Source organism: Rhinopithecus bieti, unplaced genomic scaffold (genome assembly GCF_001698545.2).
Source record: "Rhinopithecus bieti isolate Rb0 unplaced genomic scaffold, ASM169854v2 scaffold_2554, whole genome shotgun sequence".
Classification (NCBI taxonomy): domain Eukaryota; kingdom Metazoa; phylum Chordata; class Mammalia; order Primates; family Cercopithecidae; genus Rhinopithecus; species Rhinopithecus bieti.
Genome location: NW_016804196.1, coordinates 3,003,055 through 3,018,405, shown reverse-complemented (window position 1 = coordinate 3,018,405; position 15,351 = coordinate 3,003,055). Strand labels below are relative to the sequence as shown.

At 37.6% G+C, this 15,351-nt stretch overlaps 1 protein-coding gene across 1 annotated transcript; it reads left to right on the top strand.

The window, feature by feature from the left end:
- The first annotated feature begins 12,008 nt into the window (after positions 1 to 12,008).
- LOC108526397 (60S ribosomal protein L11-like) lies at positions 12,009 to 12,661 on the top strand. Its single transcript, XM_017867125.1, has one exon. It carries the CDS (start codon positions 12,077 to 12,079, stop codon positions 12,608 to 12,610), a length of 534 nt encoding a protein of 177 aa, XP_017722614.1. The 5' UTR covers positions 12,009 to 12,076; the 3' UTR covers positions 12,611 to 12,661.
- The last annotated feature ends 2,690 nt before the right edge of the window (positions 12,662 to 15,351 follow it).

Genomic DNA, 15,351 nt, shown 5'->3' with positions numbered 1-15,351 from the left:
AACATAGTCCAAATTTTAAAAACCCGGCTGGATCTTTTGAGGGTTAATTAAAAGGTGGGTTAAAAAAATCTTAAGGCTTTAATTTTAGAAGTCCTACTACAGCTATGTAGTAGGAGTATGCAGAAAGATAAGAATCACATTGTAACTCTTTGCCGTGGTGCTAGAACATCTGTTGGGAGAGCATATGCTGAACTCTCTTCACCTCACGAGTTGATGTCCTAAGAGGCTCATTCACAGTTCAGTAAAAGGGTGAACTGAAGCCTGAATCAGTTTCAGGGATGAAAGGGAGAGAGGGAGAACTGTTTTCAACACATTTGAGGTTGGCAGAATATGTAAAAGTCACTCTTAACTGTAATTTGCTAGTTCTTTATAGTCTTTTGATGTAATTTACAACCAAGAAAACTTTATTATGAGGACTTTTATTCACAGTCATTGCCCCTTTTTGCTGTCACCTCAACTACCCTGGAATCTTCTACTCATATCTGCTCCCACTTTTCTAAAGCTTAGGGTGAAATACTTAGGCAACTAGTAATATTAATCTTGCTAGATACTCACAGGTTCATAGTGAGCCACCTGTCTAGATCTGGATGTCTAGTGAGCAAATAAATCGTTTACCTCTGAGTTGATTTTTGTTTTATTGATCGATTTACACAGTCTTGCTGTGTCACGCAGGCTGGAGCGCAGTGGTGCTGTCTCGGCTCACTGCAACCTCTGCCTCCCAGGCTCAAGCAGATCCTCCTGCCTCAGCCTCCCAAGTAGCTGGGACCACAGGCACGCAACACCACACCTGGCTAATTGTTTGTATTTTTTTTGTAGAGACAGAGCCTCACCGTGTTGCCCAGGCTGACAAATTGAGTTTTATATGTGACCCAGTCAAAGGGGCATTTTCCTTGGCAATAACAAGCCATTTGATATGAACTCTCTGCAAGAGTTGATGCATAAATTTTACACCAGAATTCAAATTTGTAATCAATAATGATTATTTGTGTGTTTATAGCTTTGGCCAACATTAAACAATATAGTGATCAAAGCTCATACACATAAATGACATATACCATGATTTAATGATTCTGGTTATCCATCAGCTGGACAATTTGTTGTTTATCTCCCTCTCTGCACACTGCAGCTCACAAGGAGGCCTCAATGTTTTTTCTATGTCTCTCATAATGTGAGAGAACACATTCAGTAAGAGTGAAAAAAACGCTAGTGCTTTTGAGGGAGGGCCCCAGATGGAAGTCCCACTGTGACATGTGAGTTGCTAAGTTGGGAAAACTACCCTGATGATTCTAATAAGACTCCCTAGAAAGGGATTCCTTACCCAGCCTACCTGTTGAGAATACCTGCTCTAGATTCTCTGATATTTTGTATATTCCCTGCATAATCAAATCATGTGGGCCAGGTAACATTATTGTGGTAATGGTGAGTATGTGGTTTGCATCCCAATCTTTTATAAAGAAATATATCCTGTAAAAAAACCAGGACACAAAGGATTATTGTCTGTCCCCAGATGATATATATATATTTAACTTGCCACACTACACTGATGTACCTAGATGATGTTTAACGCACATTCAGTATATTGTTTTATTTGCCTCTTTAATAATGAAAGGTGGTATTATTCATATACCATGCCATACCGTAATATAGTTGGTATTATTGTCCGAGTATTTATATGTAACCAGAAAACTGATTCCAAGTGAAGGTTTGAATGAAGCCACTAGCGACAGAGGAGGCTTTGCAACTGTCCTTTTTGCAGCTGGGTTGCTGCAAGACATTTCACCAAAACCACAGATAATTGTGTGATTCAGGGCAGCCTGATATACTAAAATATATTGACTATAAAAAGGGTGCCCAGATACATCCACTTCTATTTCAGATATCCTGAAACAGGCAGTCTGATTCATATCAAGAATTTGTTCCCTATGAGACCCCTCTCCCATTACACCTCCCTGTTTCCTGCGTTAAAATATAAATATCTTAAAGTCACTGACCATGTTTTATTCAATGTTATGTTTTCTCATCTGGCACACAGTAGATGTTCATCCATATTGGTTGAATAAATGAATGAATGAGTGAGTGAACAATGCTCCCATAACCGAAAGTAAAGACCAGAAGCTCCTGGGTCACCTGAAACCTTGTTCCTACCTAGCAAGGAAAAGAAAACATGTCTCAGCATTGTCAGACTAGCCCTGAGATTCACTCCAGCTGAAATGGCTGAGGTTCTGTGCCCATTCTTGATCAGTCACTGGGGCCAAAGCAGTGAATCAACTTCTTCAGAACCATATGGGTCCCCTTCAAGGAAACCCAGGGCTGTTGGAGAGGGGAAAGAAAAATATGGATGCAGGGAGGCACCAACATATGTCCGATATCATTGTACTTGAATTTGTAGTTTGATCATTTAAATTGCCATGGGTATAAGGTGCCTCAAAAATAAATTTTTGTTGAGTTAGATCACATACAGCATTTATTTTAAAAGAGGTGTTAAATATTAAACTGTCTTTAAAGATTACACTTACAAAGCTGATTTAAAACACCAGTAAGTTATCTGCTGATATACAACTTAAGGAAAAAATTAATTGCATATTAAAATTAAAAATGCAAGTTTTTGTAAGGTCTACAAAAATACCCTGACAGATTTGAAATAGAAATTCTTGATGTTGTCACTGTGACAAGTATTTCCGCTGGTAACCTGGGAATCCATGCCCAGCACTGTGGTATATGGCATATTTTCTGGAAGACTAGCCTTGGATTGAATTCACAGTCTCCCTGGGGTTGTGGTTCCATTTGTCAGAAAGATTCTTAGGGATTTAGACTGACCAGGCTGTCATGTTCTCACCCTCATATATTTGAAATTTTTGGAAAAACCGATAAAACCCACCAGTCTTTGGAGACTGTCCAGAAATAAACATGATTCTAACGTGTTTTGGTTTGGAAAATCCTCAGGCTACTTGTGTTAAAAATTAAAGAACTAGCTGGGCATGGCGGTGTGTGCCTGTAGTTCCAGCTATTCAGGAGGCTGTGGCAGGAGGATCACTTGAACCCAAGAGTTCGAGGCTGCAGTGTTCTATGATTGCACCTGTGGAGTACCACCGCACTTCAGTCTGGACAACATAACGAAACCTCATCTCTTAGAAATGAACTGGCTGATGTTAGGTACTTGCCAGGGTAGACAACCTTAACTAAGCCCCTGGGGTTCTGTGGGACCTCTGCAAATAAATCTTCTGCTCAACTGTTCAAAAAGGCAAGGGCTGTCCCACCCTCAAAAAACAACACTGACTTCTAGAGACCCACGGAGAGATGGAAGTTCCCAAAGAGTGGCTTGCTAGGTAGGAAAATAACCAGTGCTCCATCAGTGTTCTCTGGATTGGAATTTGCTGATTCATGTTTCTTAAAATACATGATCACATCAAATTTGCTGAGCTGTTGATTATCAACCAAGCCTAAACCCACCGGCTCTTACCCTTTAGCTTTCATAAAAGAGAAGCCTGATTTTGTTCAGGTATTTAGCTTTCTCCCAAACACCCTGTGTGACTTGAAGGATACCTTTGGTGGAGCCATAGATAGGACAAATCTTGATCAGTAAAACAATTAGGAAATTCTATACTTTTGCAATTGGTTTGGAATTATTTGTATATGACAAAGGACACGTGAGGCAATTTGGAGGGGCTCTCGGGCAAATCTGGCAAAATTTGAGTATCAAATAGATAAGATGGTACCATTGAATAGAAAGAGAATGGAACTCCATAGGGATTATCAAAGAAAAAGAGGTTGAGGAGGGTGCAGAGAAAAGCAAAACAAAAAATCTTCATAGAAGGATGCCAGCTAAAATGCAGAAAGAGAGAATGAGGAAAGTATCATTTTGCAACTACCAAATGTAATTGTTGATTAAGGCATTTTCACCATCGAGTGGGAAGTTAAGAAATGAAACACGTATTCTCAAAGTACTACTTCATTTAAAAAGGAGAAGAGGTACTTTTATGCGGATAAATCTGATGAATACGACCCCAACTGTGTGGTCATAATTAGTGTCAGCAATAATGGGAAAATCTAATATATTCTTCCTCATGTCCTGGATGCCACTGGAAGCGCACACTGCTTGTAATATTCTTGCCAAAATGTTTATGCTGAATCTAATCATGGGGAAGTAAGACAAATCTGGACTGTGGAACATTTTATTAGACAACTGGTCTGAGTCTTCAAAAATATTAATGGCGGCCAGGCATGGTGGCTCACACCTGTAATCCCAGCACTTTGATCCACCCGAGGTGGGTGGATCACCTGAGGTCAGGAGTTCAAGACTAGCCTGGCCAACATGGTGAGAATCCATCTCTACTAAAAATACATAAAATTAGCCAGGCATGGTGGCGGGTGCCTGTAATCCCAGCTACTCAGGAGGCTGAAGTAGGAGAATCACTTGAATGCAAGAGTGATTCTCCTGCGTTGCAGTGAGCCAAGATCGCACCATTGGACTCCAGCCTGGGCAACAAGAGTGAAACTGTCTCAAGAAAAAAAAAAAAAAAGGCATGGCCAGGTGTAATGATTCACACCTGTAATCCCAGCACCTTGGGAGGCCAAGGCTTGAGGATGGCTTGAGCCCAGGAGTTTGAGACCAGCCTGAGCAGCAAAACCCTATCTCTACAAAAAATAGCTGGATGGGATGGCACATGCATGTGGTCCCAGCTACTCAGGAGGCTGAGCTGGGATGATTGATTAAGCCTGGGGTTGTACCACTTGCACTTTAGTGTAGGCAACTGAGCGAGACCCTGTCTCATTTGAAAAAAAAAAAGTCATGAAAGCAAGCGCAAGCAGAAGACTGTTCAGACAGGACTACCAAATGCAATTCATATTCTGTGATTAGATATCAGATTTAAAAAAAACTCTAAAGGACATTTCAGGAATAATTAGGTAAATTAAGTAAAGTTTAATATGGATTTCGTATTACACACTGTTATTGTATCAATGTTAACTTTCTTAGATGTGAGAATAACTTGGTGGTTATCTAGGAAAATGTCTTTGTTTCCCATAAATGCATGCTGAAACACTGAAGGATGAAATGTCATGGTATCTACATTTTATTTTCAAATGACTCAGAAAAAAAATTTTATAGAGAAATAAAGCAAATGTGGCAAAATGTTAATAATGGGCAAATCTAGGTGAAGGGTGTATGTGTGAACATTGTACTCTTTTACATTTCTGTAGGTGTGATTTTATAAAAGTAGAAAAGTAAAAAAGAAATGATAAAACAGCATGAATAAAAGTAAAATTATATTAATTATATGAACGCTATTTAACATTTAAAGTTGTTTAACTGGTTTTGTAAATGGGATAAAACATTAATCAAAGTCCCTTGAGAACGATTCCTAAAATAGAATAAGATTTATGAAGGGAACTTAAAAGCTTAATGGAGAACTGGTTTTCTGAATGTGTTACCTCCATATATTGATATTTCAAAAAATTAGAGAGTGAAACTGGTTACAATCAACTTGTAATGGCTTGGAGAGTCAGTGTTCCAAGAGTTAGTGCGACAGTGTGTTCTGAAGGAAACCTGAGACAGTCATGTCCAAGCAATGTCATCCTCAGAGAGGAATGCTCCTAAAAAAGGCTGCAAAGCAGCCACAGAACTGAATGATGTGAAATCACAGTGGAGTTCCTTCTAAGTGAATTCTCTTATTTAATGAATGCTTGGAATCTTAAGTAGGGACAGTTGACAGTATACACATTTGTTAAGGTTGATGCAGCACTTTTCAATGTTAACAGCTACTGTATCTGGTGGACGTGGCCTTTCATCACCAGAAAGACCTACTCTGTCCTGGAGAAGAGTTAGTTCTTTGGGCTTTTCCCTTACCCTCAGGAAAAATCTTTAAGATCATCGAACTTTCTCTCTGTGATTCTGATTCAGAGCCAAATAACCTTTTGATTAGCAACTCACTTTCCCAGTGTCTTAATGCTGGAAAACAGAATACTCTAGGGGAATAGAGATATGTAACCCACTTGCAGGAAGATGTTCCATTTGTTAAATAAAACCATGACATTCTGTCATATCAGTCCCTTGCAAATTTAGTCAGAGGGGTCAGCCCCCCACACCCGAATTTTATCAATTTGGAATAAACAAGATTGCCTATGTATGATGACTTAAACAGCCTGTTGTTCTTATATTTTGACATCATTTTAATTTGTATGTTGTTTAAACTTAAATAACTACTTAGATCCCAAACAATACCATTTCAAGGATACTCTTCTTCCTTACTTAAAAAAAAAAAAAAAAAACTTGGAGGAATTACAGAAAAAAAATTCTAGGCCGGGTACGATGACTGACACCTATAATCCTAGCAGTTTGGGAGGCCAAGGCAGGTGGATCACTTGAGGCCAGAAGTCCGAGATAGTGAACCAACATAGTGAAACCCTGTCTCTACTAAAAATACAAAAATAGTGGCCAGCATAGTGAAACCCTGTCTCTACTAAAAATACAAAAATTAGCTGGCCATAGTGGCGCATGCCTGTAGTCCCAGCCACTTGGGAGGCTAAGGCATGAGAATCGCTTTAACCCAGGGAGGCAGAGGTTGCAGTGAGCTGAGATCACGCCACTGCACTCCAGCCCGGGCGACAAAGCAAGACTCTACAATTTTAAATATTACTTAGGAACCTTAGAGGGCTGGCTACAAACCTTATGTAAAAAAGTAAACACATATTAGAGACTCTTTCTTAAATCCCATGAACAGCCTTTTAAAAAAGGTACTTTTAATACAAAAATTATGTTTAAATTATGATCAAATAAATGGTGAATTTCTTTAGTTCATTTAAAACTATTCAACTAAAACCAATTTGTTTATAATGTAGAAATATATTTATATTCTTTTTCATTTTTTTAAACTGGTTATAATGGAGTTATGTGGATCCATGCTAAGCAAATTAAACCACACTCTTACCACATTAACCTCAGAGCTTATTCACATATCAGAACACTAGTTTTATAGTCTGACTATACTTGAAATATTCACAAACGTTTATTTTGCTATTAATCCTCAGGTCAAAGTTTATTTTTCTTGAATGCAATATTTGTATTTCAAATGTTCCATCAACATTTACAACTTTTAAAGTTTTCATCCTAAGTCTCAAACATCTTGCTGTTTTAAAACAGCAAAGTATTCCTAGTTTGCTGAGAATTTGTTTTTTTAAATCATGAATGGGTATTGAATTTTGTGCAGTGCTTTCTCTGGGTCTGTTGAGATGTTGAGATGATGCTCTTTCTGGCTCTGAGCTTTATTATATGGTGTATTACGTTAACTGATAATTCAGATGTTAAACCAACCTTGCTTTCCTGGGATAAGTTCCACATGGTAATAATATAGCATTCTTTTTGTATATTGCTAGATTCAGTTTGCTAATATTTTACTGAGAATTTTTGCATCTAACCTCATGAGGAACATTGGTCTGCAATTTTCTTTTGATGTCTTTGATTTTGGTATCAGGTTATTATTGGTCTCATAGTATAAGTTGGGAAATATTCTTTCCATCCCTGTTTTATGAGTTTATGAAGGATAGTATTAAGTATTATTTTAATGATTTATAGGATCCTCCAGTGAAAACAACGGGACCTGGGATTCTTTTCATTTGGGAAGACTTAAAATTACAAATTCAATTTCTTTACTCGGTATAGATCTATTCAGAATTTATATATCTTGTTGAATCAGTATTGGCAACTCCTATACTTCTAGGAATTTGTCCATTTCATCTAAGTTGTCTAATTGGTTAGCATAAAGTTCTTCATAGCATTCTCTTACAACTCTTTTTGTTTCTGTAAGGTCAATAGTGATGTCTCCTCTTTCATTATTTTGGTAATTTGTGTTTTCTCAGATTTTCTTCATCAGCCTAAAGTTTTGCCAATATTTTGATCATTTCAAAGAATCAACTTTTAATTAAATTGATTTTTCTTATTGCTTTTCTGTTTCCTATTTCATTGATTTCCTCTCTGATCTTTATGATTTTCTTCTTTCTGATTGCTTTGAGTTTGGTTCTTTTTTCTAGTTCATTAAGGTGGAAGTTTAGGTTATTGATTTGAGATTATTCTTTTCTATTCAAGGTGTGATTACAGGTATACATTTTTCTTATATATCCTGCTTTAGCTGCATCCCATATATTTTGATAGTTTTTTTTCTCTGTTCCATTAAAAATATTTTCCAATTTTCCTTGTGCTTTTTTCTTGCCTTATTTCATGGCTTATCTGTGCTGTTTAATTTTTAAATATTTGTAAATTCCCTAAATTTTCTAATGTTGTTGATTTCTCATTTAATTCCACTGTGGTCAGAAAATAAACTTTGTAATATTTCAGTCATCTGTTTTTAAAAATTCATTTGGACTTGCTTTATGGCCTAGCTTATGGTGTGTCCTGTAGAATGTTCCATATGTGCTTAAAAATAATTCTGCTGTTGTTGGGTGGAGTGTTCTATAGCTATCAGTTAGATCAAGTTGGTTGCTAGTGTTGCTGTAGTCTTCTGTGTCCCTGCTGTTTTCTGTCTAGTTTTTATCAAATATTGAGACTGAAATATTGAAATCTGTAACTATTTACCATTTTTGTTGCTCTTCATTTCTTCTTGTACATTAGAGTTACTCTTTGGAACATTTCCTTGTTCTATAGCTTAATTCTCGCCTTCCTTTTTTGTGTTATAGTTATCCATATCACATCTTTATAATTTATAAGCTCAACAATACAGCTTTATAATTACTTCATATGGTTTCATTTTCAATTAAGAAAAAAACCAGTCTGGGCCCAATGACTCACACGCTTAATCCTACCACTTTGGGAAGCCAAAGGAGGAGGATCACTTGAGGCCAGGAATTTGAGACCATCCTGGGCAACATGATGAGACATTGTCTCTACAGAAATTTTTTAAAAAGTTAGCTAGGTGGGTTGGTGCATGCCTAGCTACTCGGGAGATTGAAGTGGGAGGTTTGAGGCCAGGAGTTTGAGGTTGCAAGTGAGCTATGATCACACCACTGCACTACAGCCTGGGTGACAGAATGAGATCTATATCTAAAAGAAAAAGAAAAAAGAAAGAGAGATATTTATACTGTCTTTTATTGTTACATATATTTAACACTTACATAAACTACCTTTGAGACTGCCCTATTTCTTTATGTGAACTTGAGTTATCATCTGCTGTCATTTTCCTTCATCCTCAAGGACTCCTTTAGTATTTCTCATAAGGCAAGTCAGCTAGGAACACATTATCTCAGTCTTTTTTGTTTGTTTGTTTAGTTTTTTGGAATATCTTTATTTGGCCTTTATTTCCAAAGAAGAGTTTTGCTGAATATAGAATTCTAGGTTGACAGGTTTTTTTCTTTTTTCCTTTAGTTCTTACAATATGTCATCCCCCTGTCTTCTGGCCTTTACTCTGATGAAAATTCAGTTGTTAACATAATTGTGGGTTCCCTTGTATATAATGAGTTATTTTTGTCTTGATGCTTTCATGATGTTCTCTTTGTCTTTGGCAGAACCCAGTGAAGATGAAAATGTGAGGTCATTTGTTCAGAAATTAAGAGTTTCAAAGTAGTGATGGCAGAGGCAGTCCTGATCTTTGGCTTTCAACAATTTCACTATGACTTATCCATGATATGTCAGTGGTTATTCTGTTTGGAATTAGTTGAACTGCTTGAATATGTAGATTGGGTTCTTCACAAATTGATAAGTTTGGGGCATTATTTCTTCAAATATTTTCTCTGCACCTTTCTTCTCATCCTGGTACTGTCATTATATGCATGGTGTCCTTCAGGTCTGTGAAGCTCTGTTTATTTTGTTGTTCTTTTTCTTCTTTTCTTCAGATTGAATCTACTTCCAAGTTCATAGATTCTTCTTCTGCTATCTCAAACCTATTGAACCATAAATTTTTCATTCCAATTATTGTACTTTTCAACTTCAGAATTTCCATTTGGTTCTTTTTAATAATTTCTCTCTTTTCATCAGTATTCTCTATTTGCTGAAATATTGCTGTCATCCTTTCATTTAATTATTTAAACATTATTTTCTTTAGTTCTTTGAATGTATTTAGTCTTTGTCTACTAAATCTAACATCTGGCCCCCCTCAGAGATGGTCTCTATTGACTGCTTCCATCCCCTTCCACTGTGTATGAGTTATACTTACTGTTTCGTTGCATATGTCATAATTGTTGTTGAAAACTGAACATTTTAGACAATGTACTATACCAAGTTTGAATTCTGGTCCCCCTCAACTGCAGGTTGTTCTGGTTTCTGTTTTGCTTGTTTGTTTAGTGATTTGCATGAACTAATTCTGTGGAATCTGGCTCCCTCACAACATGCAGCAGCTTATGTTTCTGCTCGGTTATTATTATTATTGTTGTTACCATTGTTGTCACTTTATGCCTAATTTCCTAGGGGTTACCCTGGGCCATCATAGCTTACTGGTCAACCAGTGAGTGGTCAGAAGTTGTGCTTGAACACCTTGATCTAATAAAGCTTCTACTTTTTAACTGACATATTTTGTGTTTAGGTGAAGATCACATGCAGTGTACAGGCAGTTTACAAGTCTACCCTGCTTTTATTTATTTTTTTATTTTTTTGAGACACAGTCTCACTCTGTCACCCAGGCTGAAGTGCAGTGGCATGGTCTTGGCTCACTGCAGCCTTCACCTCCTGGATTCAAGTGATCCTCCTGCCTAAGCGTCCTGAGTAGCTGGGATTACAGGTGCATGCCACCACGCCTGAGCTATTATTATTATTTTCTTTTTGTATTTTTAGTAGAAACGGGGTGTCACCGTGTTGGCCAGGCTGGTCTCAAACTCCTGACTTCAAATGATCCTCCTGCCTTGGCCTCCCTAAACGCTGGAATTACAGGCATGAGCCACCATGCCGGGCCAAGTCTGCGCTGATTTTAGTATCTGTGTCATAAAGCCTCATATTCTGTCAGCTACATAGCTAGCTAAAGCCATCTCTGGCGTCTCCTGAGCATATGCACAATTATGCATAGGCAGGCAGTCTTCCAGACCCCCAGGGATGTGTGAGAGCTTATCAGTGCCTACTGTGGCTGTCTCAGTCTCCAGATCACACTGGTAAACTTCTGGTTGGTCTGCTGGTATGTTGTTTATCCCAAACAGTGTTGCAACCTCAGGCTAGCTGCATTACTGGACTTCCCTGATTGTTTACCACTGAGATCCATATTGTTTTTGACAATGCTCCTGGGCATAGGTTTATTTCAAGCTCTGGTCCAAAGGAGTTCAGCCCCTTCTGTCAGCTACGTCTCAGGGTCTGCTCTGCCTTGGTAGAACTACCACACTATGGAGCTATGGGAAAAGGGTGGATAGGAACAGCCCCAGGGTAAAACACCACAGACCTCCACTGAGCTCACTAAAGTTTGGTAATTTTTTTTTAAATAATTTCCTTTCAAGTTGTTGTATGACTTTGGTCAATTTACAGTGTACTGAAATGGTTGTTTTTGATAATTTTGTCGAATTTTATCATTGCTTTTTGGGGAAAGGATTTGCCGTGCTTCTTCCTCGGTCATTCTGGCAATCTTTCCCCTGTATTTTTTTTTTGTAAGTGGTTTCTACAGGGATGCAATAGACATTCTTAACTTTTCACAGCAACTTTAGTTAATGTTGTTTCCACTTTATGCAAAATGTAGAAACCTTGTAATATAATATATAGATTCATTTACCACAACTCATGGTAAACACTTTCCCTGTCTCCTGTTCTTTTCTTTTTTTGTTTTCAACTCCCAATCAGTGAATAGATCTGCTATTCTTTATGCCTTAGTTATTGTATATCTACCTGCAGGTTTCAGGATTTGGATTACGTAATGATTGGGCCCTCTTTCATTCAAAAAATACAAATGCTTTGAAGAGAGAAAAAATTATAACAAAACTCTACATGTGTTCTGCATCTTCACATGTGTTCTCATCTCTTTATATGTGTTCAATATGTATAGTATAGTACATATCTCATGGTTTAGAATTCTTGAAAGAGGAAGGAAAGCCTTTATGTTTTAGGGACTAGTTACTAAAATAAAGGCTGTAATTCTTTTACTGTATAAATGGTGCAGAGGCTCTCTTCCTGCACTCCATCATGGCACAGGATCAAGGTGAAAAGGAGAACCCCATGCAGGAACTTCGCATCCGCAAGCTCTGTCTCAACATCTGTGTTGGGAAGAGTGGAGACAGACTGACCCGAGCAGCCAAGGTTTTGGAGCAGCTCACAGGGCAGACCCCTGTGTTTTCCAAAGCTAGATACACTGTCAGATCCTTTGGCATCCGGAGAAATGAAAAGATTGCTGTCCACTGCACAGTTCGAGGGGCCAAGGCAGAAGAAATCTTGGAGAAGGGTCTAAAGGTGCGGGAGTATGAGTTAAGAAAAAACAACTCAGATACTGGAAACTTTGGTTTTGGGATCCAAGAACACATCGATCTGGGCATCAAGTATGACCCAAGCATTGGTATCTACGGCCTGGACTTCTATGTGGTGCTGGGTAGGCCAGGTTTTAGCATTGCAGACAAGAAGTGCAGGACAGGCTGCACTGGAGCCAAACACAGAATCAGCAAAGAGGAGGCGATGCGCTGGTTCCAGCAGAAGTATGATGGGATCATCCTTCCTGGCAAATAAATTCCCGTTTCTATCCAAAAGACCAATAAAAGTTTTCAGTGGAAAAAAAAATGGTGCAGAGGGTTATTTGGGGCAAAGGTATTATGTGCAGAGTGAGCGATCTGTGAACGCTTGCAATACCTTTACCGTTGTGCAATCACACAGAACTGAACTCACATACCTTTTACACAGGAGAGAATTGGCATCTACCAGTGTTTTGCTACTATTGATCCCAATCACTAAGATCTCTTAGAAATTTCAGGAAATGGTATATTTTCCATCCCTTACTATTCTAGTTTAAAGCATTAAGATTGGGGAAAATCTTTTACATCTTTCTTTATTTTTTTCTTTGGAATATAATTTATTTACTTTTCAATGCTGTCTTTTAGAATATATTTTTTGTCTTGTCCTAAAATTATCTCTTGTTGGAGGGCACTGTTAACTTTTTGCTATGTGTCTGTGTAGGCTCATGTTATGCTATGTGTATGCTATTTTATGCTATGTGCCTGGTTATAACACATTTATCTATTTTGGAAAGTTAATTTTTAGCAATCAGAGAACATGTTTATCTCACTTGCCAAGAATAGATACTTTACGTTTCTGTTGCATTTCTTGTCTGCAGTGTTTCTCATCTCTTCCCAATTCTTCTAAATCTTAACCACGCTTGAGAACCCAGCTTGAGTCACCACTGGTTCTGGGACTCTCCCCTGGCTCTTCCACCTGGAAATGGTCTTTTCCTTCTTCCTTCATTCATTTCGCAAATAAATATTGAGCGCCCACTCTTTGTAAGACACTGATTAGATAATAGAAGCTATGTAAAAGGTGTGCCAAATAATTTTGCACTGGTAGATATGTGTTTCTATGCAATCATGCACTGTATAACAATGTTTCGGTTAACGACCACTGCTTATGTGATGGTGGTCCCATAAGATTATATTACTTTGTCTCTGTTTAGATATATTTATATACACACATACTTACCACTGTGTTACAGTAGCCTACAGTATTCAGTACAGTAACATGTACTGTTATGTGTACAGGCTATATTACCTAGGTTTGTATAAGTATACTCTATGATGTTTGCACAACAGTGAAGTCATGTAATGATGCATTTCTCAGAACATATTCTCATTATGCAGAGATGCACAAGTATATCATATTTTCTCAGTTAAATTGTGATTTACTTGGGGGTACATCCTTCTTATTGTTTCTTGTATTCCTTATAAAATTTAGCAGGGTGACTTCTACATAGTAAGGGTTCAAGAAAAAGCTGAATTTATATGATTATTATATTTGTAAATTTTCTTTAAATATACTTAGATATGCAAGCCACAAACAATTCTTTTTTTTTTTCTTTTGAGACAGGGTCTCGCTCTGTTGCCCAGGCTGGAGTACAGTGGCACTATCTTGGCTCACTGGTTCAAGCAATTCTGCCCCAGCCCCCCAAGTAATTGGGATTACAGGCATGCACCACCATGCCCAACTAACTTTTGTATTTTTAGTAGATACGGGGCTTCACCATGTTGACCAGGCTGGTCTCAAACTACTGGCCACCTTGGCCTCCCAAAGTGCTGGGATTGCAGGCGTGAGCCATCACTCCCTGCCTAGGACTGACTTATTTGAATGCAAATCAGGAAATGGCACATCAGAATTTATTATTTATTTTATTATTATTTTATTATTTTCTCTATGTTGCCCAGGCTGGCCTCAACTCCTGCCTTCAAGTGACGCTCATCACATCAGAATTTAGCTTACAAATATAGTCTATAATACTTGGAAATTTTGGCCCAGTCTCATTTTCCAACGCTATGATAAACATCCTTATGAATGCTGTTCTCCAGGTCTAGAAGGCTCTTCTCAGCTATTCTGTGTATCTAAGTCCCACCATTCTTCATTGTCAGGTTCCACCACTTCCAGAAGACAAAACCTGTCTTCCCCAACCATTTCAGTCCACACGGGTGCCATCTCCCTCTGAACTATTGTAGCACTTACCGCCTAGTTCAGCAACCAGATTTCCCTAACAACTATTTCTATGTGGTATTTTACAGGATATGGACCCAAATATATATATATATATATATATATATATACACACATACATACACACACACACACACACACACATATATATATACACACACACACGTATATATACTTCTCTTTATGCCTTTGTGTCTAATAAATTACTGATTAAAGCTTGGTTTTAAAGTCCAAATGTGGTCATATTAGTGAACTGCTATAAACCTTGCAGAGGCATTGGTAAAATAAAGGACTTTTTTGGTACAAATTATATGTGTGACAGGCTGCGTTTAACAGCTTATTGGCTTCACACAACTTTAAGTCGTGATTTTACCAGAAATGTTTACATTAAACAGGCTTCTTTAGAAAGTAAACTGTTGTAACTATTTTGTAAAGTAAGCTGACAATATGCATCAAGAATCTTAAAACTTTTCGTACCTTTTAGTGCACCTATTTTGGGGAGTTTAACTTAAGGAAACAATCCTAAAGCAGAAAAAACAATGTAAAAAGCTTTGTATGCCAACATGTTAATAATAGGATATCAGTAATTTTGTTGTTCCCAAAAAATAGAATGAGCAAATACATTATATATATACACACACATACAATATTTTACATGCTGATTGTTTTCACTTATAGTTCCCTGTGTTGATACAAATTTTACCAACTACATTTTTACTAGATATATAATATTCTCATACATATATAAAATTATATATGTTTTATCATATATAACAGAATTT